Source organism: Anabrus simplex, chromosome 8, assembly GCF_040414725.1.
Source record: "Anabrus simplex isolate iqAnaSimp1 chromosome 8, ASM4041472v1, whole genome shotgun sequence".
In the NCBI taxonomy this organism is placed as follows: domain Eukaryota; kingdom Metazoa; phylum Arthropoda; class Insecta; order Orthoptera; family Tettigoniidae; genus Anabrus; species Anabrus simplex.
The window spans coordinates 131,546,087-131,573,233 of NC_090272.1; the positions used below are offsets into that span (position 1 = coordinate 131,546,087).

Genomic DNA, 27,147 nt, shown 5'->3' on the forward strand with positions numbered 1-27,147 from the left:
AATAATTGCTTTACGTCCCATTAACTACTTTTACGGATTTCGGAGACGCCGAGGTGCCGGAATTTAGTCCCACAGGAGTTCTTTTACGTGCCAGTAAATCTACCGACACGAAGCTGAAGTATTTGAGCACCTTCATATACCACCGGACTGAGCCAGGATCGAACCTGGCAAGTTGGGGTCGGAAGGCCAGCGCCTCAACAGTCTAAGCCACTCAGCCCGTCTGGGGAAATTTATTAAATGCATCCGTCACCCTTCGAGCCCATAACAAATATTATTTGTCTATTTTTCTGCTGATTTACCTTACATTTCAATGCTGATGTTTTGTATGTGCCGTAGTTTACCTCTGATTCTGTACAAACCAAAAATAGCCCCTGTAAACTCCCCGTCCCCTTTAGTTCATACAAATAATTTGCAGCTTAGTTTATTCCGCTTGTTATCTTGAAGTGAAATATTGAATTTCGCAGATTTATGTGCCGCCGTTTCCCCGTGATTGTGTTGCGCAGAGCCGTTCGATATGGCAACACTGTTGTCATAAGAGCAATACTGTTTTCTTAACGTGGAATGAACCATAGAGTTGCTGTGGGATAGCACCAGTCTTTCATAGGTTTGACCATTAGTCTGTTGTACTGACTCTGTTGTTACTTGTAATCTAAGCTGTTTGTAGTGGGTGGCAACAGGAACAAAGCCTGTTCTTATTTATGGTAGGGATGTCTCATGAACAGAAAGGTCAGGGTCACCTGTTATGAAATAGTGATACTAAACCCTAATATTCCTTCTCACATCCATACATTTTAAGCAAGCAAGTGTTTGAGACATCTCATATTGACATCTGAGTATAAAAAGGCAAGGGCTTCTTTAACTCTGCCTGAAAATAAGGCAGTATATTTTAACAGATTTGACTAATCCAGATTTATCTTTTCAGCCTGGTGCTGGAGGCGATGGAGCTGCTCCTGAAGAGTCACTGACAAGCAGTGAATTTGAACGATTTCTGGCAGAGCGAGCTGCTGCAGCCGATTCCCTTCCTACCATGACTACAGCTGGAAGCACAGTTCCAGCAGTCACATCAACCTCTTCCTCCTCTTCGGCACGGCCTCATCATCACAGACAGTTAAATAAAGAAGCAGATTCTGAAAGCTCACTTTTTGCATTGTGAGTTGTCTAGGTAAAGTCCTGTCCAATTCAATTATTATAATAATTATTATTATTATTTCTCATCTGGTAGTTCGCAAAGAATTGACATCATAGCCTTTAAAGACAACAGCTCTCAAGGATTCATATTAGATCCGACGGTCAGGTTCGAGCACCATAGCGGTCAGCCAGAGGAGGTTAATCTAGAAAAGATTAACAAATACAAACCCACTATCCCTTACTACAAATCTAAATACCACCTTCAGGAAATTGAAATAATAGGGATAATGGTCGGAGCTCGCGGTACCAATCCTCGTCACTTCGTCGCCGCATAGAAGCGCTTCCAACTCCCAATGAAGCTCATCCCGGAAATCGCGACCCTCGTCCTCCGAGCCTCCATCAAGATCATGAGGCACCACCTCTACAGCTAATTTTGAATTTCCTTTTATTAATACATATGTACATAAAATTGATATGTTTTACCTTGTTCTTAGCGGCAGCCTGTAAATACAGGAGGTCTTTCCAAAATAAATGGAAATTATATATGGAAATAGCACATACATAATTCTTCAGATGCTGAGAACTAAAGATTTTTGGATTTCTCTGATTAGTTACATGGGCAACTGAAGCTGCTTCAGGGACTGTTTCAGGTTGTTATGGAACTGTTGTTAGTTGGTCCACTTGCCACTGATCTTTAATTTACTGTGCTAGTACATTATATTCTGTAGTTTCATTTGATAAGTTGACTGAATATTTGAACTACAGGGCACTGCGGAATCAACCATCCAAACATATTTGACAGTTTAGTCCCATTGTGTCATTAGGTCTGTTATATGCCGCATTTGTCAGTCAAGATGCTCTTGTCTCAATACAGTTTGCATCTGTTATGTACTAATAGATAGGCTGGCTTGTACAAATAGTGTGGTTCCACTCGTGCTGTGACCATACCATACTTCATAGTAAATGCATGATGTATTATCCTACCAATAAGGTTGTGTCTTTCATTGTAGTCTGTAGTTACCAGCACTGAACATCCAGATGTTACATGTCTCACAGTTTCTTGCTCCATATTGCATGCACGACAATGATCATTAGTTTCGTTGGGATCCTTCTCCACATAGGCCTACTTGTAGCAACTACATCCTGGATAGCAATTGTGTATCCTTCTGTTTCAGGGAACATTTTGCCTGCTGTAAGTCACTTGTTCAACCATTCTTTTTCAACATTAGCATCGGCTAGTTCAGCTGCAAATTTTCGATGCAAGCTTGAAAAAAAAAAAAAAGCGACTGATATCATGCAAATACGAGAAATTAACTTTGACACAGTCCTACAAAGATTGACAAACATAAATTGAACATTGTAAGAAATTATTATTAAAGGTTTGTGCGTGTAATCTTTTGGTCATTGGCGACATTAAAGTTTTGTTCTTATATTTTGTTGTGTTAAAATGTTTATCGGCTAATTCTCCTGTTGTGAATTTATCTTTGTTTTTTGGGAAAGGCTGAATTCAATTAAGATGCTCCTGTCTCAATACAGTTTTTGTCTGTTATTTACTAATACATACAGTAGTCCTTGAGGTTTTCATTAAGTTAATCTACTCTAATAGATCACTCATACTTGGGGGGTTATTGTTAAAAATGCAAACCTTAACATCAATCAAAATCCCTAAGCTGTTCTGTCAGTAGAAGTTATCCATGGTAACAATGAACATTTTATAGTGTTTACTGCACAAGAAATGGTGCATTTAATCCCTAGTCTGAGTTATAATTTTCTATTTGTATGGAATCGCATTTCATATCACATGAAGTTTTCTGAAAGAACTTTAAGTATTTTCTTTTTTTTCAGCTTGTTTTTGTATGTTTGGATGTGCTGCTTCAGACTTGGAATACTTCACTTCAGTGCAACTATAGTCAATGTACTTACTATCATGAATTGACATGCTTGAACATCAACTTGTTTGAAGTGAGAAGAGAAGTCTTTTGAGAAAGAATAAGAGTATTTTAATATTTAAGCCCTGAATGATTATGTAATGCTGTATGTTGAATAACTTTAGATCTGCTGGATGTTAATTTGTATATATTGTGAATTTATTTCCTATTTTGGTTTAGGAAGAATATCTTCTGGTTTGGAACTACCTTTTGTTGTGAACAGAAAGGTATCTTAAGCTTTGTTAATTGCTACCAGACTATGTCATATGTATATAATGTCACTTTGAGTGAGAAATGTTCTATAATTGTGAAGATTTTAATTTATGTTAGTTCTTATTATTTTAAACGACTTGTATCGGTTCTGCTGTGCTTGCCAGATTCCTCTCTTGTAAACAATATACAGTATAACTGTACATTAAAGTTGTTAAAGTAAAAGGAATTCAACCATTTGAATAGCAAAAGTTGCTTATTTCTGGAAATATGAAAAGGCAGGAGTTTTAAACATTTTGACACACTCTTCACTACATGAGAGAACATTATGAAACCTGTGTGGTGTTTCCTATTATTGTCATTGATTTTCTGATTATACTTAGGCACAGTGTTTTCTTTCACTATCTTATTTCTAGAAGATACTTAGTCAGGATTACCATCAGATATATTTATAAAGGAGGTTGTTTATATAAAACAGTTTGGTAGGTGAAGAATAAGGACAAATGAAACACCATTTTCCTAAACTGTAAGCAAGAAACTCATTCTTTATAATGAAGAAAAGTAGTGCAATATATTTGTCGCAGTAGGAGTACAGTTGCAAAATTATGTTCTGATTATACTTGCATCACCAACAATGAAAATGTAATCCTCCTCCATACAGATTATGCCACCCTTTGGACGTGCACTTCATCGCACGTTCTGCTACATGTTACCAGGTAATTGTTTCTTATCATGCTATGTAGTGAGAATAGAGAATTGACTAGTATCTGCCTATTACGATTGCATTGGTAGCAATAGGAAAGTAAATAAATATATCTGGGGGAGATAAGAGACCTTTCAGAGAAAGGGACGCAAGGATGCAAGACAGTTGCTGATTGCCTCTTATCACCTGTTCTGTTTAGTGGGCATACTGTGGACAGCCAAGTAACTAAGAAAGTAGTCCTGAAACATATGAGTAGTGATTGAGAACTGCTAGTTACAGTTAAAAGAAGAAAATTGAATGCGTAGGAAAATCTTGCAGATTTCCAATCGCCGTCTATGTTTTAGTATGGAAGGGGTCGTCAAATGCAAAAGGGGAAGAGGGTGAAGAAGAATATCATGGTAACACATAATAATGGACAGGGCTATTTAATGTCGACAGCCAGCTACATATAGCAACCAGTGGGTCAGCAATGCAACATGTGGTTACCCACATTTGTGAATGGAAATGATAATGATGATGATTCTTGTTAATATAGTATTCCAGAGGAACTTAGCAGTTGATTATTGCTTAACTAATCTCTACAAATGCATTTGGTATGAAAAAGGGAAGAAAATAGGAAAGCCAAAGAGAGAATAGATATTCAGTACAGTGGAACCTCGATTCTCCGTTTTTTGAGGGACCCTGAAAATAAAACGTACAATACGGTAAAACGGAAAATACAGGAATGACTGAAAACCATCAACAATTTGGCTAAACACCATAAAAATGCGAAATATATATAATTATAATCTTACAGATCTCCTAAACCAAACCAAACCAAACTATAGCCCCAATGGGACTTTGCCTGCCAAGCGACCGCTGCTCAGCCCGAAAGCCTGCAGATTACGAGGTGACGCATGGTCAGTGTGACGAATCTTCTCGGCCGATATTCCTGGCTCTCTAGATCGGGGTCGCCATCTCACCATTAGATAGCTCCTCAATGATGAAAGGTAATCACGTAGGCTGAGTGGACCTGGAATCAGACTTATATCCAGGCAACACTGCCTGACCTGGTCGGAATTGAACCTGGGCCCTCTGGATAAGAGGCAGGCATGTTAGATCGCGAAACTGTATTAATTACCGGTACGCGCGTTCAGAATCTCGATATTTTATATTCAATTTTACAGGGGAATCTTCGTCAGTTTACCGTGAAAACTTCTTTCAGTTCAGCAACTTTGTTTTGCCAAACTCTTCAAAAAATCTAATAACGCCAAGCCAAACGACAATCGACCACAAGTACGGTAGCTTTTAATTCTCTCATCTAATAAAATAAAGCACATTAGATACAAAAGCGCCCAACATGATGGCAAAATCCCTTTTCTTAATCTTTCATTGTAATTTGGTCTCTGGTATTACAGTTCGTAGGCAGTTTCTGGAAATCTTGTACCTGTACCGCCGCCGCGTACATTAGGCCTACATCGACTTCTAAAGGTTATGTTGAACTCGAAAACATGGTTTCGAATGTAAGTATCTATTCTCAAAAGTTCTCGAATGCATTATATTCAATTTTGCCCGTCACTAATCCAATCAAATTGAAAAGATAAAAGAAATATTATCAAAACTTCAGAAATTACGGTCCTTGAGATCATCTGGAAAGCGCGCTTGCTGCACATATCAGTACGAGTTGGAAATGATACAAACGATTTAAATGTAACGTGCGAAATAAAACAACTGCGGTTTTTGGTATTTTAACATGAAAACGTAAAATTCCCAGTCGTACATTAGGACCTAAACAGTAATAGGCAATCCCAAGACCTCCCGTGGCTTTCTTTTTTAATGTAAGTTGCAACGTCTGTTCTGGTCTCGCTAACATAATCCTGTACGATAATATTAAAATACGGTATCGTACTAAATTTGTGTTAAGAAGGAGCAGTTTCGATTCCTGCCTGAAAGCCCAGTTACTCTACAGTGCCCTGAGGAAAGTGCCGAAAACCTGTTCGGCAGTACGATCGAAAAAATGTAAACGTATAAACCTCTAACCCTGGACATAATGTGGACGTTTTATAAGTGCAAACATTTGGCGAAACTCGTTCCATCTTCAAGCAGAGCTGTTGAAATGTGCCATATCTCCTTACAATTGTTGTGGTCACTCTCTGCTTTATGATTTTCCGTGATTCTCTAAACAATAACACCCGAATGCGATGCTAAGATGGTCCCTTGTGCAAGTTCACCGCCGATCGCTTTTCCAGTACCAGTACGGTACTTACTCTAAATAGGTATCGCAATGACGTGGCGTCAACACCAAGATCCATGCGTATGCCATAGCCGTCCTTTCGTGAGATACAGTTTATTAAGAAACGATTGATCGAGGATTTAGCATTGATGGGACTGGAATTTCTGGACGGTTGATCCGAGAAATCGTTTCTTAGAGGAACGGATAATGCGGGATTTTTACAAGATAATTTAATTACGATGCTCGCGGGACCACGTGATTTGAACGCATATTCCAGGAAAACGTAGTTTTCGGGAACGGATAATCGAGGTTCCACTGTATTTAAAAGCATCCATGGGTATTTATTTTCTTATCGGAAATGTTTGTATTAATACTAACTTCACAGTAGAATAATAACATAAGGCAGTGAAATGGAAGTGTTTAACAAGAAGAATGAAAAGAAAAGGAAATAGATTAACTTTATCCAAAACTGTGCAATTGTGAATGCTTAATAGGCAACTATGTATGTTTTGTGTTCAACCTTAAACAACTCGTCCTCACTGTAGGACTTAATTATATACACTGATAAGATCTTGCATGGTCTAATATTCTTCAGTTACATTGCATTGGTTCTCTTGAATATATCTCTCCATTTGACTAGATTTTCACAGTGATTGTCTAAATTACTAGCGGCTGGTAAGCATTCTGACGATTTCATCTGTAGACTCAATTGGAGCGCGTACACATAAATAATAATAACTAAAATGAAATGAAATAATAATAAACCCAATAATAATGAAAATGAACTCGGAAAATAATAAAATAACAAAGTAGCGGCGGATACACATCAAGGCTTGGAAATGTGACAGTTAACTGATCAAAACGTAAAATTGAACCAAATGCAAGGGAAACAACTTACAGGCCTAATAAACAACTAAGGCCAGGAGTCGAGTGTGGAACATGCAGGAGCCTTATTAAGGTCCGCGGTAAGGTATGACGTTATGGGAAAGAAAAGGTTCACGATCATCCACCTCGAAAATCGTAATATTATTAAAATTAACAAAATACAACTTCAAAAGAAACAAATAAAAGAATTGCAGATTAGCAGATACCTAACATATTAAAACCAAGAATGTTTAAATAGACAAAAGATACAGATCCACGAAACCAAAATTAAGACATAATCAGGATAATGAATATTTAATTTTCACGACCGTATTGTAATTGAAACCGACTTTCAACCTATTAGGTCGTGTTACGTACATTTAGTACGTGTTGAAGAGATGTTAAGTACACAACAAAAATGGCCAACCAGACACCAGTGGGATCCGAACCCACAACCTCCCAACCTAATAGATTGAAAGTCGGTTTCGATAATCAGGATACTTAAGTAAATCTGTAAAACACACGGTTTAACATAGTAAGGTGATACTGAATTACGATGTATTGTCAAAAACAAAATGCAGGTCACTGTCTGCAGAAAAGAGTCATTCAGAAAGTGAAATTAATGATGATGGGAATCTAGGTCAAACTCAGACACGTTGAATTTAAAACATTGAAAATTACTTTCAAAAAAAAAAAAAAGAAAAATACCGAAACACAGGAGGAATTAAATAAAATCAAACGTATTCAGAAAAGCATAGAAATAGCACTTACCAAGAAAGAGTGGAGTTCACCGAGTGGAACAAGGCCCCGAGCGTGAACGCTCGCTAGGGCAGTCGGATGGAAAATGACGCCAAGAACTCGCATCATACTCACAAAGCCGGCAGAAGGCCAGAAATGGCCCGATCACAAACAACCAATGGGACACCAAATTCCTCCAGATTCCTGTTTTTTCGCCAATTGGAAAGGCCGTTATTTTGGCCAGTTCACTTGCATGACCATATATGGTCATTTCCTAACTTGCTGAAGCGAAAGGAATTAAGAGGAATTGCATCACCCAAACTCTCCACGTGCAGTACCTACAGTTCCAAAAGTTACATACCGCATGTGTTTAAATCACAATGATACAATTTTTAACTTACAGAATATACAATGATAATACTTTTCAGATATTGCTCATACAATATTAATTTTTAAAAATGTTCATTAAATTCTTCAAATTACATTAAAATGTTCAGAATGTCTTTTCTTCATACTTCCTGACATTCATTTAAATGATCAACTACATAAAATTAAAATTTAAAAAATCACTTCAAAAATACTTCTCGCATCTTTCAATCTTCATTTACAGTTCCATATATCATCTTGATCTGTCCAAGAAATAAATGGTAAAACAACATATTAAGAAATACCATAATCAATGATTTTCAAAGGTTCGGGAGTCCAGATTCTTTTCTTGATGTTTCTTAAACTAAAAGGTAAATAGTTTACATTTTCAAACTTCATAATATAATTTCACAAAACGCAATGTTTATTTCCAGTTTTCCGTCCCACTACCGGCGACATCATCCTTGGTTGTAAATTCTTGGTCTTCATGGATTTTCATTACTTACATTTGGAGTTATTTTTAGTGCCGAGAATTAATGTAGGAAGCTCATCCTTGATTTTAGTTTGGAGAATTCTTAACCATGCATTGGGTGTACCTTTGTTTCTTTGATTTTTTTCTTTTCAACATTTGCGATTATTACTTTTGAATGTGTATTAGGTGGTGTTTTGCCTTCCAGATAATGCACCCAGTATTAAGTCATACAGTCTCAATGAGGGCTATATCTACTTCCTTTGGATGGGAAGCAAATCTAGACTACAAAAGACTTCTCCCTTGCAGAGAAGCAAAGCACCATGATTGAAGCTTGAGATTAGGCATCCCAATTGCTACAAGTAAGTTTGCAGATAATCCGTGCGGTTAGGAGCGCGCAGCTGAGAGCTCGCATCCGGGAAATAGTGTGTTCGAACCCCACTGTCGGAAGCCCTGAAGATGGTTTTCCGTGGTTTCTCATTTTCACACCAGGCAAATGCTGGGGCTGTACCTTAATTACGGCCACGGCCGCTTCCTTCCCATTCTTAGGCCTTTCCTGTCCCATTGTCACCAAAAGACCTATCTGTATTGGTAAATAAATAACAGAAAAAAAAAACATTACTTCAGGCTTTTCCTTTTGGTTAGTGTTAAGATAGTGTCTGCAACATGCAATTATCTGTCTAAACATTCTAATTGTTATTGGTGTACTGTGACTGGAGTTTATTTCAGAGCCAACAATCAAAAGATTTCTGCTTGTGCAGTGTATGTTATTAAGTTGGGAATGTTTGGATTTATCATGCAGAGCTTTCAAAAAGTTGTTTGCAGTTATATTTTTGATTAAGAATGCTGGAAGTATTTAAAAAGTGTATTGCAGTCAACTAAAAATATTTTGAGGTACATTTTGGTTTCCTGCATTTCAGTCTTCAAGTGTGATAGACTTTATGTAATCCCGTGTAGCTGTTACTAATCTAGTGCAGCCCTTGTAAAGCAAAACCTCCAAGGATGGGCAGTCTTCTTTGTATGAGAAAATGAGAAATTATTTGTTAGCGTAGTGCGAGAATTAAAAGAATATTAAGACATCACAAATATCCAATCCCTGAGGCAAGTATAAAGTAACTGTTTTTAAGATTGTAATCTTTCAGCCTGGACAGAAATTTAACCTGGGGCCCAATGATCAAAGGTTAAGACTCATACCACACAGCCATAGACTGGATGTATGATAGACTTTGAAACATTCATGTACATACATGGTTTGGTGAGGTTACAATATTGATGTTATAATTTTCTTCACTTTCACCTTTATTTATGGGATAGTGAGGAGTGTTTGATTTATTATCTAGGATATATATATATATATATATATATATATATATATATAGAGAGAGAGAGAGAGAGAGAGAGAGAGAGAGAGAGAGCGAGAGAGATAGTATGCAACTCATCCAAGGTCACAAAATGTCATAAATGTGTCAGCCTATTTTCATGGAAAATATACAGAAGAAATATTTGCAGCTGTGCTCACATTTATTAGGGACCATAGCAATAAATACAGTATTGACATCACTTTTCCTCATCCATCCTTCAAAAGCTGTTTTTAATGTTTTTGTGTAAGTTGAAAATCTTTAAGATATTCTAAAAGAATTTAATCGTTATAAAGTCCACCCGTTCAATACAAGTTTGCCATTTGATAAATGATCTGTCTAAAAAGCTACATAGGTACGTGTACTAGGTACAGACCATTTAGCAAATGGCAAACTTGTATTGAACAGGTGGATTTTATACAATTAAATTCTTTTAGAATTTTATCTTAGATATTTAAAGTCAATACAGTACCAGAATGAAGTTCATTACTTGTGATAGTTGAAAATCTGATGGAACAAAAACGCTCATGTGAACATAGTCTATGGGGCTATATACAAGCTGTGACAATAAAGTTCGGTGAATAGTCCTGTAGTATCAACATGGATGAACAATGCACGACACTGACCTTACAGTCCTTCAAAATAGTCCCCTCCCATAACTATGCACTGCTGAGATCGGCGATACATGTCCTGGAAACTTTGCAAGAAGGCTTCCATTGAGATGGTGTTTAGATGTCAGGAATATCGTCAAATCTCTCTCCTTCCAAAGCGAGTTTGAGTCGTGGGAATAGGAAGAAGTCTGGAGGATTGAGATCTGGCGAGTTTGGGGGATGTTCAAGTTGCACCACCCCCTTTTATACCATGAACTGTTTGACAATATTGGCTGTGTGTAGGCGAGCATTGTCATGGACAAAAAAAACCATGAACCTTTTGCGTACTGGGGTCGTATCCTGCATAGATGTTTCATGAAACGGGTCAAAATTTCAATGTACCATGCAACATTCATTGTCGTTTTCTCAGGTAGAAATTCCTTGTGGATAATGCCTTGACTATCGAAGAAGGTGATGAGCATCGTTTTGGTGCATAACTTTTCAACCGTGACCTTTTTCCGACGAGGGGATCCCGGAGAACACTATTCCATGCTTTGCCGTTTCGTTTCAGGGTCATACTGTAGACAGCAGGTTTCATCCTCAGTGACGATACAGTTCAAGAAATTTGATGTCACATTCGCCGTTTCGACAAAATCCTGTGAAGCCTCTAAACGTGCCTGCTTCTGATCGTCAGTCAAGTGATGTGGCACAAGATGAGAACACTTTTTCTTCTTCCCCAACTTCTGGGTAACGATTTGTCGCATGGATTCATGGTTAATCTGCAGTTCATCCGCTATCATGTGCACAGTTAATCGCCGATCGTTCGTGATTAATATCCTCACCTTGTTAGTGTTTTTGTCACTGACGGCGGTTGCCGGTATTCCGCTACGGGGGTTATCAGAAACACTTTCCCGGCCTCCTCGAAAACGGGCAAACCACTCGTACACACACTTCAAGGACAGTGCTTGATCTTCGTAAACGCGTACCAGCATCACATGCGTTCCTTTTGGTGTCTTGCCAAGCTTAAAACAAAACTGTACATTGATCTTTTGGTCATTCGTATTCCTGTTCGCAGTTCAGAACCAACGCACTGAACACGCACTGGGTCAAACGGATCTTACACGGCACACACATGATGCTCAACTGAACAGCGTTGGGAGCAGGTGGTCAAAGCCTGCTGCTACACAGGTGCAGCATTGCATGTTGCCAGAGTTGCCGTATCGACCGTTCTGACTTCATTCACCAAACTTTGTCACAGGTTGTATTTTACGAGTGTTTGGACAGATTACAGAGTTACCACAATTAATTCGAATTAATTAGTGTACTGGGATGACCATGTTGTGTACATTATCGCTAAACTTGCTCTACATCATATGAATTTTATTCTGTAACAAGACAGATGAGAAAGAAACTGAAATCTTCTATGACCACAAAGTCTACCCAGAAGCTATTTAAATTATCTGACAACTGACTTCTGGAATGGTAAGCAAACGCATAATAGTATGCATGCAATAATTGTCTTTTATTCTTATGCTGACTTGTAAGATCAAGCTCATAAACTGGAGGAAGAACCGCCTAGCGGAGCAACCGATGAACTAGGGGAGAGAATCGCACTTCCTCTTCTACTTGCTATGCTCATAGGATCATGGTTCATTTACTCACTATCAATGCTAATACTGTTGAGATATTTTAAGCCCTCTTCATCATTATCAAGAAGTAGTTGATGATATATTTCCTTTTTTTCATGGTGTTTTTAGACATCTTGGTCACCAGCATTCATTCCAAGTGGATGATGACCAACTTTTACAATAATATATCCATTGGAAAAATGGCTTCAGATAATTATGTAGCCAGAAAAACTAAAGATATCAGTGAATAAACTACATTAGAAAGGCATTTCAAATTTGGATATGTAATGACTGCTGTGATTGCATCTTAATGAATTTTCTTTTGGTAATGATGTACCCATCATTGTAGGTAAATTAGTAAAATATGTAGGAATTAAAAATAACTTGGGATGACCACTTATAGTATTGAGTAACAAGATAGATTTAAAAAGCTTATATCAGGTAAATAACTTTGTATTTTCTCACTTTAGAACAGACGTGTTTCCTTAAGGGGCTTCATTCTGTTCTTGCATATTTTACCTTTGGTCTGTCTTTACATAATATGGTTACAAGGTTTTTTGCTTTGAATGGCTTCACTTTCCTAATAATGAATTCTGGATTCTTGTACAACTCAAAAATGATCTTTCATACATTTGAAGTGGAAACAAGATGTGGAAATATTTGGAAGTCTTTTATCTCTACTATGAATCTCATCAGTTTATCATATCCTAACTTACAAGTTTAGAAAATGAAAATGAAATTCACTCGGTTATTCATTCAATTTCTTTCCAGTCATCCCAGCCCAAACTTTGGAACGTTTTTGTAACGCTACTCTTTTGTCAGAAATCACCTAGAACAAATCGAGCTGCTTTTTCCTTGGATTTTTTCCAGTTCTTGAATAAAGTAATCCTGGTGAGGGTCCCATACACTGGAACCATACTCTAGTTGGGATCTTACCAGAGATTTATATGCCCTCTCCTTTACATCCTTACTACAATCCCCACACCCTCATAACCATATGCAGACATCTGTACCCTTTATTTACAATCCCATTTATGTGATTACCCCAACGAAGATCTTTCCTTATATTAACACCTAGGTACTTACAGTGATCCCCATATGGAACTTTCACCCAATCGTCCGGCTCCATGGCTAAATGGTTAGCTTGCTGACCTTTGGTCACAGGGGCCCCGGGTTCGATTCCCGGCAGGCTCGGGAATTTTAACCATCATTGGTTAATTTTGCTGGCACGGGGGCTGGGTGTATGTGTCGTCTTCATCATCATTTCATCATGATGCGCAGGTCGCCTACGGGTGTCAAATCGAAAGACCTGCACCTGGCGAGCCGAACTTGTCCTTGGACACTCCTGGCACTAAAAGCCATACGCCATTTCATTTTTTTTTTTTCATTTCACCCCATCAACACAGTAATTAAAACTGAGAGGACTTTTCCTATTTGTGAAACTCTCAACCTTATACTCACAACACTAGTGACAATAGCGATTCCACCAACCGCATCTCCGTAACTTTTGATATTGCCTGGTTTTGCCAGATCTTAGAGAGTTTAACCATTGCAGCTTGACATGTGAAATGTTGTATGGGCCCTTCTTCCATAGAATCATTTCTGTTTGTAAATAGTCTGGTGAAAAGAAACCCACTTGTTTATTTTTTCTCCTGATAAGAATGGCTAAAACACACAAGGAACAATATGAAAAAATACTGTGAGCAGATTAAATTATCATTTTAGCATCCTTCAAAGAGATTTCCAAACCTATTGCACTTCAGCCAACAATCACCATACTGTTCTTCTGTGACTGTAGTAACATTAGCACAAAGATAGTAACACGGAAACATAACACATCAACTTAAGAATGAATAAATCACAAAAGTAATAAGATAGAAATGTGGACATCAGAGGTAAACTATCATAAGTGACATTTCATAAACTAACTTTACAGGAGAGTAGAAAGGAGCTACTGAGGCTCGCATTTTGCTATTTTTAAGGAAAGTCGAATCAATAGTTCTGAAGAGCCTTATTTTTTAATAACATTTCCAGCTAGTTTGTGCATATGTTCTTATTGGGAATGTTTTTGTCTAGTCTATTTTGTCTTTATTTCAACTGCCTGGAAGTCGGCACTCAATGACCGGTTTGCCACTGGGTTTGCAATAAGGCATGCTAGGTTTGGGCCACCTTTTCTAGGTCCCTACCCAGATTGGGGAAAGCAGAATGATCCCAAACAGGGCTGCTTTGTTGCTGGCGAACCTTTTCTCCTGTGTTGGTTGATTCCAGAAGTGACCTCTCTCATCTGACCGCTTACATGTAGGGAATACGCTAGAGGCCAGACTCGCTGAAGTCCAGCCCCTCCCACCAATGCTCCATGGCTGCAGGACTTTAAATACTCTTGCCAGGAGTGGACAAGCAGTTGTGCAGATGCACGTCGACTCCCTCACCTAATGCCTCTGAGTATCAGTGGAATGGAAACCGATTCAACTGACCAAAGATAGAGGATGCACACAGTTAGAATGTCCTCGCCATTGACATCTAGGTGTTCATCTGCTAATCACCGCCGCCACCATCACAATCTGACGGTACTTGGACTCCTGTGGGACAAAATTCCAGCACCTTGGCATATCTGAAAACCAAGAGAATAGTTAATGGGACATAAAACCAATAACATTGTTAATATTGCTTTTGTTTGCAGAATTAGAAATGGTTTAACTCGCTCAACTAGAGAGCAAGGCATTATAGTCCTGGAGCAGTCACTATTTCAGCTAGGATATATTGTGAAAGTTGGTTCTTTGAGAAACGATAAGATGTTGAATCTAAATACCACATAATATTAAACATAATATTTAAAGAAAATTTGCTCATAATGTGGAATCAGATGACAAAGAATAAAATTTTAGTTTTCCCTAACAGTGAAGTCGAGTTGAAGTGCGCAGTCAAGCCAGACAACTTAGTGATGCAGTTAATATTGGAAAATATGAAACAATTATATTTGAAAATGGCTTAGAAGTGAAATATTCATGATATTCTTGTGGAGAGTTTCAAGCTTTAACTACATTATATCCTCAAAAGAAGAACCAGTACACTAAATATTAGCAGTAAGGTTTTCTTTCTTTTATATGTTAATGACTGTCTTTTGGTCTTTGTCTGTGATATATGTACATATGGTGTAGCTATTTACACCCTCAATTCCACTAGTTAAGAGCTGTAATTGTTTGTAAACATTAACATTAAAAAGAAAATATGAGCATTGATGAATCAAATATAATTGGTACCACCATTGCAGATTCTATAAACTTTTTAGCATGTATTTAATATTCAGCTAACAGTAAAATTATAGTTTACATAAGATGTGTTTAAGATAAGTATGTTTGGAAAAATGTTTTATGCAGTGCAATGTTGTATAAATATAAAAATTACAGTATGTAATTGTTGCATTATTTAGAAAAGTTTTATAATGTAGCTTTGCTAAGTATACAATCAGTATTTATTATTGTGGCCTTTATTGGGCTTGTTATCGTTGACGAAATTAGAAGCAATGTGTTGTAATATTTTACTCGGTGGTTTTTCTTATTTGTTTGCAAAATATATTTGTATTGTCATCTGGTGACTGTACAGTTTTATATTTGGGTCAAATATAGCTTTGTGAAATCATTTTCATATTAAATGCACTATATGAAATACTTATTTGGTTGGATAGTTCAACATATTTTGTCTGCTGTGAATTTGCTGTGGCAAATTTATGAAATCTTGCTGTAGGTGGTGTTATATGAATCTTAGTGACATGTGAATAGATGTACTTTCCACGTAATCCATTCAGCCTATAAGACCAGTTGTCTAATATTATGGTTGACTCCTCAATTTTTGTTGCTACAGGTTTCTTAAAAATAAGTATCCATTGTTATTTACATTGTATTCTGTTTATGTTAACAAAATAATACTTTTGCTTGTTTAAAGAAACTGAAATACTATGAAAGTGCATTACTCAATATTATTTCAATAATTACATAATTCTCTTATCAGTTGATTAGTTTTGAATAAGTACTACCTTCTTACCCTACCTCAAAGTCCTTTTCAAATCATCATCGACTTACTGTACTCATTTCCGAGTGTACATTTGTTGCTAACAATATTTTCCATTCACAGTTCAGTTTTGGTTTCCATACAGGTTGGTGCTAGTATGAAATGTATTCTTGCAAAATTGCCCTGTATGACTGAGGGAGTGTGTGGTTTGATGAAGCTTTCATGTTTGGCTTTTTCATTCCTGTGTAATTTTTGTTCAAACAGGCCAAAAGCAGTAAAGACAGTTCACCAGAGTAAGTGATCTTCAGCAAATACATCCATTGTTTGGGAGTTGAGACATATACCTTCATGATTTGTTTGAACTGGTCTTTACCAAACCTCTTACTGTAAAACTTATTAGGGAGTTGAGTTGGAATGAAGTTAACCGTAAGAAAACCCAAAATCACTCATATGATCGACTGTCCTAACTATCTGGGTCAGTGAATGATGATGAAAGTTACTACATTGTTAATTCATGCTTTCTCGAGAATGACTAGAATGGTAAAGTAGGCTTTCCTCTAGATCAGGCCTGTAGAACTGGGCTGCCTTGGGGCAACAGCTACAGGCAGCAGTAGTACATGCTTGCCTTGAGAACCACACTGTGGAGGAAACGCTGGACATGGCCTTCCCCACTTTAGATTGCCAATCGCCAGAATGTAGTGCAGAGATCAATTGTCTCCTTCCTATGCATCCTGTGAACATGTTTCCAGGTTGTACGTTTGCAACACAAACTGAAACTTTTTTTTTTTAATCGAGAAGTTATGTTTAGGAATGAGAACACTGGATTGTATGATCATTGTAACCTTGTAACTGGTTACACAAACATAATTAAATAATAAACTTAAAAATTTATGAATTTAAAACGCATAGTAAAACACTAGAACAAACGCAAGGTTCACAGACTCGAAGCAACATAAAACTTAAACTGGTTGGGAAACTTGACGACTATCAAAGAACATGGGAAGCGACATGGAAACCCTATGAGGCAGATGGTACGTATTCGTTGTGGCAGAGAAGTGGTAGATGGCAATCGCCCTCAAACTGTTAATTTAATAAACTAACAAGACAAGATTAAAAGGGACAAACCAAAATCTACAACCAAAACAACTCTTATACTAAATGAAAATAAAAATTTGACTGGGCCTGTAAATGTGTGCTACAATCAAAGTAATTTTCAAATTATACAAATACAGGAAGAACTGAACAAACTCATGCACTTTCAGATATGTGCACAATATAAAAGGAATTTTACATGGTTTATAATGAGGGCTAACCCCTATTAACAAATTGAGAGAAAGGAAGATGTGAACAGTATTAACACGGCAAAAGAATGGGGGGCGGAGATTTAAAATCTTAACACAGAGGCACAATTAAATTGCTCCTACACTAAAAACACTTCTAGTTAGGAGCATAATTTTAACTTGCTTGTATTAAGAAAAGCTGGACTACTGGGGGCAAACCCGAGGGAAATTTAAATTACATGGTCATTACTGGGTTTAAAAAAAAATAAAAATAAAAGGGAATTGCCTCCAAAGATAACATTGTAAATGCTCAGTTGAAAAGCTAAATCATTTTGGTGATTAAATGACTAATGTGAATTCTGAGGGTAAACTCCTATGCAAAAGAAAAATTTACATTTCAATTAAGTTAATGTCCGAAAAACCAAGAAGAAATAGTGCTTACCCAGAGATGTATCCCATAACGGGACGTAAACAGGAGCGTGTCCGCCCTCTAGGCTGGTTGGAAGCAAAAGACACGGTTGCAAGCTTCACTCCAATGGAGCAGTAAGCACAAAGTAACCAATCAGGCTGTAGAATTTTACTCCCGACTTTCACATTCATGTTTTCTTATTCTGACCAATTAAAGGTCCGTTCATTTCTGCTGCCAAGTGTTTGAGATCTTTTTTACGCAGCACTAATTTTGCCACTATAAAATGGCACGTGTAAGTACACGCTGCCTCATAAGTTAGATACATGACCATTTAAACACAACATTTTTCTAATAATATTATTTGCTATACATCCCACTAACTACATTTACAGTTTTCGGAGATGCCGAGGTGCCAAAATGTAGTCCCGCAGGAGTTCTTTTACTTGCCGGTAAATCTACCGACATGAGGCTGACATATTTGAGCACCGGACTGAGCCAGGATCGAACCTGCCACATTGGGGTCAGAAGGCCAGCACCTCAACCGTCTGAGCCGCTCAGCCCAGCCAACATTTTTCTAGAACAATTTTCCAAAACAATAAGTCCAGTGTTCAAAGGTTCAAAAAGGAGATGTTTTATGCAACATAAATAATTTTTAAGACAACGAAAGAATTTTTCAAAACAGAATTGAAGAGGCTTTCGTCATTTTCCCGCTGCTGTCCCAACTCCGGTCACATCCTCCACCTCACAAACTCGAGCTATGCTCAAAACTGGCAAGCATTTATTTTCATACTAACTGGAGGTTTGGCCACACGTCACAATCATAAATGACAATTACCGAGTGATTTGGTCATGCAGTTAGGGTCATGTAGCTATGAGCTTGCATTTGGGAGAGGGTGTGTTTGAATCCCACTGTCGACGGCCTGATGATGGTTTTCCATTGTTTCCCATTTTCACACCAGGCAAATGCTGGAGATTTACCTCAATGAAGGCCTCAGCCATTACCTTCAATGTGTTAGTGCGTCATTAAACTGAAAAAAGGAGAGGAAGAAAGAAAAATTGCTCAAGTCAAAATTGGCAAAAAATGTGTGTGAATAACAAACTTAATAATTGAATTGTTACCCGGAATAAAGATCTAACCCACGAATAGAACATTATTGGGAAACTATAGAGTGTTCCAACCTTAAATTGCAGTACAGCGTAGATGGAGCGCGCTGTTGCGAAATCGACTCGTGAAGATCACGCTCGAGTGTGACTCAAACAGGGAGTCACAGTTCCACATTTTTCGTCTGTAATTTTGTAATTTTAACTTCATTCATTAATTAATATTTGTAGGATGGTAAAATAAATACAACGTACCTTAATCACTGGCGTTGCTCTCAGACATTGGACGTACACCTTCTATCCTTTCTGCAAGGCCTGATGTTCCCGCGTTGAATGAACCGGCTTCGGGAGATGAATTGAGGATGATACGGACGATGAAGAAAGTCGTATTAAAAATTTTTCATCGTCGACATCGTCCTGTAATTCGTCTGCTTTCCATAAATCTCTTTCATTTTTCTTTACTTCGTTCACGTAATTTGCCCAATTGTCTTATGTTTTTATGGCATAAAAATGTTAGTTCAGCATTATGAACAAAACCGTGTTCATTACCCGCGTGGACTAAGGCAAATCACGGTCCTCGGCTTTTCGGTGGCCTAAGTCCCGAACTCACCCCTTCAATGGCGACTGGCCGTGCACTTTTCACTGTCGTATCCTTCCATTCTTTTGTCACTGTCTGCCCAATATTTACCCACGATTCATCTGTGTAAATTATAGCTTTATTTTGTGCCCTCAAACATTTTATCTCCCTTGAGATATCTGTGCCTCCAATTAATAATTTCATCGGTTTCAATGAAAGCTGCTTTATTACCCCGTCTTAAATAACGGAAGCCTATAGCATGTAAGAAGCGATACAATGTAGTTTTGGAAAATCGTGGCAAAGAATCTTCTCCATTTACCCGACTCAAAATCACGTTCAATGTCGGTGGTATGTTAGCAAATAAAAGAGAGTGAACCACCCGACGCACTCCACTTCGCACAATTTCTGATCATATTTAATTTTCCTTGCATTTTTCTGCCGTCCTTCTCTTTTTTTTTTTTTTTTTTTTTTTTTTTTTTTTTTTTTGCGGGAGTTCGCAAAGGACCATGTGTGTGTGTGTTCCTTCCTTATAGCATAGATTGTTCTTTCGGAACAACCTGTAGCTTTAGCTCTTTCACTGACTGCGCTGTTCATAGTCATAGTCTTTAAAAAATAATCCAGGATACTCCTTATAATATTGCGTTCTTTTCCCCTGAGTTTACCTACGGAACGTTTCTTTTTAATTTGACGATCCATTGTACATCCTTCTGCACTTTTTCTTCGAACTAAGAACCCCCGCAAGAGCAGAAACTGACAACTACACAGACTACACAAACACAACAAACACAATCCACTAGTCCTCAAGAATTATACATTTATTACTGATCTTGTCCGGCCCCATGGCTTAAGTGATTAACATGCTGGCCTTTGGTCCAGAGGGCCCCGGGTTCGATTTTCGCCCGGGTCGTGGATTTTAACCTTCAATGGTTAATTCCAATGGCTCGGGGGCTGGGTTTGTGTGCCGTCTTCAGCATTAGAATTCATCACAGGTAGGGCCACATTCTTATAGACGCGCAGGTCGCCTATGTGGCGTCAACTCGAAAGACCTGCACTCGGCCTCCTCGGAGGCCACATGCCATTAAATCTATATATATAAAATAAGAGTTTTGTCTGTACATTGCTCACAATTTGAAAATAATGGTATTTCTGTATCGGTCATGTCCATAGTAACAAGAAAATGCACTTTTTACATTTCCGTAATTTCTGTCTGTCTGTCTGTCTGTATGTATGTATGTACACGCATCACGAGAAAACGGTTGAAGAGAATTTAATGGAAATCGGTATGTGAAGTCGGGGGATGAGCCTCTACAATCTAGGCTATAAATCATTTTACTCACGCTGAGTGAAATGGTAGTTTAGGGGAAGGCCTAAAATTGAATTCTCAACTATTTATGTTATTAGTGGTCTAATGAAAATCGGTATGTGAAATTGGGGGATGAGCCTCTACAATTTAGGCTATACATCATTTTACTCACGCTGAGTGAAATGGTAGTTTAGGGGAAGGCCTAAAATTGAATTCTCAACTATTTATGTTATTAGTGGTCTAATGAAAATCTGTATGTGAAGTTGGGGGATGAGCCTCTACAATTTAGGCTATACATCATTTTACTCACGCTGAGTGAAATGGTAGTTTAGGGGAAGGCCTAAAATTGAATTCTCAACTATTGATATTATTAGTGGTCGTATTTTAAATAAAATGGGTACCGGTATGCAAAGTTGGGGAATAAGTTGCTACAATTTCGGCTATCAATAATTGTATTCACGCTGCGAAAAATTGTAGTTTAGGGGAAGGCCTAAAATTTAATTATCAAATATTGTTGTTATTAGTAGTCCTATCTTGATGAAAATCGGTACGCAAAGTCAGGAAATAAGTCGCTATAGTCTAGGCTGTAAATTATTTTATTCACGCTGAGCGAAATGGTAGTTTAGGGGAAGGCCTAAAATTTAAATCTCAAATATTTCTTATTAGAGGTGTAATCGATGAATGCTACATAACTAAGGTTATATAGTATTAAATTTCCTACTATTCATGTCTTATACATTGTTACCGTACTGGATATGATCACAAAGATATTCATAAATTTGGATTTTTGTTATTAAGTCCATATCAGCGCCGAGTAACGAGAAAATGGGTAAACAGTATTTAATGAAAATCGGTATGTAAAGTCGGAGAATAAGAAACTACAGTTCGCGGTATAAAATATTTTACAAATCACAGAGTCGAAAGAAAACTAAATGTGAAGGCCTACAATATAGAAATCTCATAACGTTGATCAACAATAACATACATTGACCATTGTTTGTCGTGATGTGCTTTGTGGCTTCTGCTGCCCCTAATCTCCGGTAGATAGGATTACTGCTGCGTACAGAGTATTTTTTATTTGATTTACGTTGCACCGACATAGGTTTTATGGCGACGATGGGATAGGAAAGGGCTAGGAGTGCCTTAGACCTTAATTAAGGTACAGGCCCAGCATTTGACTGGTGTGAAAGTGGGAAACAACGGAATACCATCTTCAGCGCTGCCGACAATGGGGTTCGAATCCACTATCTCTCGGATGCAAGCTCACAGCTGCGCACCGCTAACCACACGGTCAACTCGCCCAGTCGTACAGAGTGTAACAGCCTGCCTGAATATTGATGGGAAGTAGCTGGGGAGTTAGATAACTTTCTTCTTTAGCATGCCATTTCCCTGGTTTATAAATTTTTTGATACTACTGGTACGTAACACACTGGATCGTCATAGCATTCGGGCTATTCAACCCCTCTTTTGAGGCACTGATTGGAATTAACAGTGTGCATATTTAGCAGAATAATGGCAGATGAGTGTTCATGGCAATCTGAGGCCTGGTCATCCCAGCTCTGGAACTTTGGACTATTCGATTGGCACCTCCATCTAACCGCAGCACTGTTTGTTAAAAGTAATAAAACGTGCGGCTTTCCATTTGATCGAGTATTTTATATGATAGCATTGCTTTTAATCGCTACATTCATACTCACTTTTTTGTAATGACCTATGTTGATTTCAGTTAGGAAAACCACAAAGTCAGTCTTTCTGAGAATCCCGTCGCGAAGCACGGGTACATCAGCTAGTATTATATATATCACTGATCTTTATATAATCAATCTTATAATACTGATAAAATGAACACCACTGCACACGGCTGTCAGTATATTTAAAAGCTCAGCCAGCCGAGTCACTCGTGAAACGTAAACAAACGAGACGTTCTCCCTGTCATAAATTAAGAGATGACGAGATAAAGACTTGAGGTATGGTTTAAAAATAACTTCCATATCCGAAGACCGTTTGCTTTGCTTTAACCACGCCATGATCCTTCTGCACTTTTTCTTAGAAATTAGATCCCCACGCACGAGCACGAACTCACGAACCACACAAACGAAATACACTTGCCCTCAAGAATTGTACATATGTAACTGATATGTATTTAATCACTATTATACATACTACTGACGAAATGAGCACTGCACTGCATGCGACTGTCTGGAAATGTTAAAAGCGCACATTTGGGAGATCATTACCGTACTTCAGCCAGCCAGACAGCCGAGTCACGCGCGAAACCAAAATTCAAGGATATATTCTTCCAATCACAAATTAAGAACTAAGCAAGATAAGAACTTCGGGATTGTTTTAAAAATAACTTCCATATCTGAAGACCATTTGCCTCGCTTTGACTCCCCCATGTAAATTCAATAGGAAAGGCGCTGGCCAGCGACTAACTTTTTCGTGCCTGCACATAAAATTCCCGGAACATGACTGAAAATAAACGCATATAACTGCATTTTGTTATTTTTTAAATTTAAAAATAAACTTATCTTCATCGAGCTGAAATGTTTCTTTACCAGCAGTGAAAAAATTAGGAAAATTATGAATATAAAATAGGAGTTATGACATGATAAGTTCTATGCAATGAAGATTTTGCATTTGGCAAAACTTTCCATTATATTGCCATTTTCACACTAAATTATTTTTTTACATTTTTTTTGTTAACGTCATCAAATGCGCCTTGAAATTCTGTACACAACACGATATTCACCCATTTTAAACGATAACATTCTGATTTACGGATATTTGGCAAACCCAACGCAAAACACGGGAGAAGGAAAGAGACGGAATTATCCCATTACTGCTGTACTGCAATTTAAGGTTGGAACGCTCTATAGATAAAATGTTTCTCTTTATTTTGAGTTTAATCTTATCAGTAAATCATTCGTTTTTCAATCTATTTTGCAATATAAAAGCATAATGTAGGGAAAATAATACATTTTCCATAGATACAACCATAAGAATGCAAAATTTAGTGGAAAACTTATCTAACCTATAATTACAATAGAAATGCTACAATGAAGTGATAAATATATATTGAGCATTGCTTTAGATATAAACAAGTTACATTGACACACTCACTCCGTTTCTTTCAGATTCTGATAGAACTCTTGGAATTGGAGTGGGATGAATTTGTACATATCCAATAAATCCCTCTTCTTTGCTTTCTTTATAGCAATACCTTTATTATGAAGTTGAATAGACCTGCAGGAAGTGGTTGTAGTTGGTAACTTATTTTGTACGTTCAAAGTATCTCGTAAGTGAACCAAGGCTGAAGAATATTGTGACTGACTCAAGCTCGAAGTCTATTGGATTCCTCTTCTGAAAACTGTAACCATTGGTATGAGGTCCTCTTAAATTTAGGGTCTCTTTTAAGCATGTCTTCTGTGACCAATAGATCAACAAAGTCTTCTGCTTCCATGTAGTATGCAGAAAATCCAGGACTTGCATTAACGATGACTTCCACCCACTGTTTAGGGTGATAAACTGTTGCAATCTTCTTTCATCTCCCTTTTACTGAAAAATCTCTTATCACAGGGAAGAAAGCTGTGTGCAGTAACCAAGAACTTTTGGTCAATGGTTGTAAAATATTCCTTCCTAACTAGGTAATGATAGAGCTATGCTTCACCAGTTATTGTTTTCATCAGTGCAATGGTGAAACTAAACTATCGATCCTTTCTTTTCACCAGGTATTAGTGGTTCAAAATGCAGTTGTACTTACTTGAGAATGCATGATGTACTGTAACTCCTGAAGAGACACTTTTTCCCACTGACTCATTCCATATGAAGAAAAAAACGCTCTATCTGCTCCCATATCGCGAATGCTGTGATTGTAGGTAGTCAACTGTCTTGGATAGAATACGGATGAATGGTGAAGCGTAGGTCAAAACAGTACCTGGTGCATATCTGTACATAGTACCACATACTGAGAGTTGCTCTTCTCAATTTCACTATCATCATAAAGAGCGCTGTATGCAGTCTGCTTTCATATGATGAAGCTTACTCTGTACACATATCTTTTCCTGCTGTTCTTCAGTGTCAGCTGCTACAAGTTGAACTTATAGTTCATCACAATACGAGCAAGTATCTGAACACGGTGCTCCAAATCGTAATTTAAATTCACTTCTGAATATATTTCTGTATGTGCTACATGAACACTTAACATTAGGATTGCTTTCTTTAAAAAGATCACAGTTTTTCTACACAAAGTTCTGAACTTAAGTAAAGCCTCTCTGAGACAGACGTAGAGTAATGACTCTCTTGAGCAGGTATAGAATTAATACGATCCTTCACAAGTTGCTTAACATCATAGGTAAATGTGTGAGGACAATCAAAATGCTTCCCCTCTTATCAGAAACTTCAAGGTTGCTGTTTATTTTCATCTGAAGTGTTTGCACTTGATGAGAAGAAATTAGGAATGCATAAAGTAGTGTTTCCTTACACACATTGTACATTTTGCCATTCAAACAGTTCGTATTTAAAGGTTGCCCATCTCCTTGATATGTCTTTCTCAACAACTCTGCATTTTACACCCTAGTAAGAAAACTGAACTGTTCATCATAGTTGGTAGAGGTTCTGAAACATTTTCATATCTGACAAAACCTCTCGGTATTAGCAGTGGCATACTTTAACCTAATATTTAAAAATTATTTCGATTTTACAAAATAATAATTCATGTTCACTAGATGCAACTTGAGTTTAACTATGGTTTACTGAAATAAATTACTGACATTACTAATGATTATGAACATAGATATAACTATGAAAACTACTTCAAGGTTAGATCACTATTCCACTCTCCTGTTGTGAAGCACATTTTCCTGGCACAAAAAGTCCTTTCCTGCTCTTGTAGGGCTCCCCAGCATTCCTCAGAGCTTTATTTCTGTTACGGAAATATTGTGGTTTCCAGAGGTGTAAGAAGGTTCCGGGGTGAACGGATGGACAGAGAAGAGATTAAAGTATAATTTAAAATCCTAAATTCTGAAATTTTATTTATTTCCTTTGTTTTTTCTGACTTTAAAATTTGATAAATTATCTGAGTAAGTAACAACATTTCAGGAGCTCGTCAGCTTGTATAACAAGGTTGGAATCTAAGACCTAATCAGGTACAACAAAGAAAATAATTGGCACAACAATTTACAAGGAATGAGCGTTGTAGCTCCAAAATTATACTATTTTCAAAGAGCACTTTTGCTCCACTCGATTTACACTTTAGGAGACTGAGATCTAAAATTTACTACAGTCCAGCCTCTCAAAGGCACAAGTTTCTTATAGAAATTTTACACTAGATAAACTGTGAAAAAAGTGTTTACTGCCTTTTCAGCTCGACAGTCTATTACACATTGCAAGCTGTCCACTTCATGACCGTATCGATGAATTCAATCAACAAATTATTAAACAAATTAATCTAAAACACCACCTAATCAATATTTTATTTCTTGCCTTTGGGCAGAATTATAAAAACATTATCATAATCAGGACATGTTTCAACCACTTAGTGGTCATCTTCAGCTGTCTTTAAAATAGCTTATATGAAAGAATTTGATTAGTAAGTACATTAAAATCTTAAATTACTTTCCCATGGGAACTTATTATTGCTGAAACCACTTTCCCCCCTTCCCCCTCCCAAATTTTAAGCAGTTTAAGCAATAGTTATAAGTTCCCATGGGAAAGCTATTTTAAAGACAGCTAAAGATGACCACTAAGTGGTCGAAACATGTCCTGTATATGATGTTTTTTTTTTTTAATTCTGCCCAAAGGCAAGAAATAAAGTATTGATCAGGTGGTGTTTTACATTAATTTGTTTAATAATTTTAGTCTATTACACACTCATTGATAATTAGTGCCTTTAAACAGAGGCAAAAAGTGCCCATTCTAAATGGCCTTAGTGTACAAAGAAAAGGCTAAAGAAATCGACCATGAACAAAATGCTAGGAGGCGAAGCACTTGTACTCCTTTTGAAATACACTTTGAAAAACACGTAAAATCTTACATGGGCTTATGGCCCTAAGTTTGCAGAGGCTAAACCTATACTACAGAGGATGACTAGATGGTGAGATATTAAGTTAATGGTTTGAAGAATTTAAAGTTTTAGAAAATCATCGTCACCCCCATACCAAGTTGAATGGGAATTAATAGAGGGTGAACACTCTTTATTCCCAAAGTTACATATTTCCCAGCATGGATTTGAATAGAGTCCTTAGACTTGCCTGAAAATTTACATTTAAAAGATG

At 37.4% G+C, this 27,147-nt stretch overlaps 1 protein-coding gene across 3 annotated transcripts in view; it reads left to right on the plus strand.

Annotated features, from left to right (window-relative positions):
• LOC136878892 (target of Myb1 membrane trafficking protein) overlaps positions 1-3,517 on the plus strand; it is a 182,877-nt gene extending 179,360 nt beyond the window's left edge. For all 3 annotated transcript variants that reach the window (XM_067152476.2, XM_067152477.2, XM_068228851.1), the window contains 2 exons: positions 923-1,162; positions 2,974-3,517. In XM_067152476.2, coding sequence (XP_067008577.2) covers positions 923-1,153 — 231 coding nt within the window. In that variant the 3' untranslated portion in view covers positions 1,154-1,162; positions 2,974-3,517. The remainder of the gene's footprint in view (positions 1-922; positions 1,163-2,973) is intronic.
• The last annotated feature ends 23,630 nt before the right edge of the window (positions 3,518-27,147 follow it).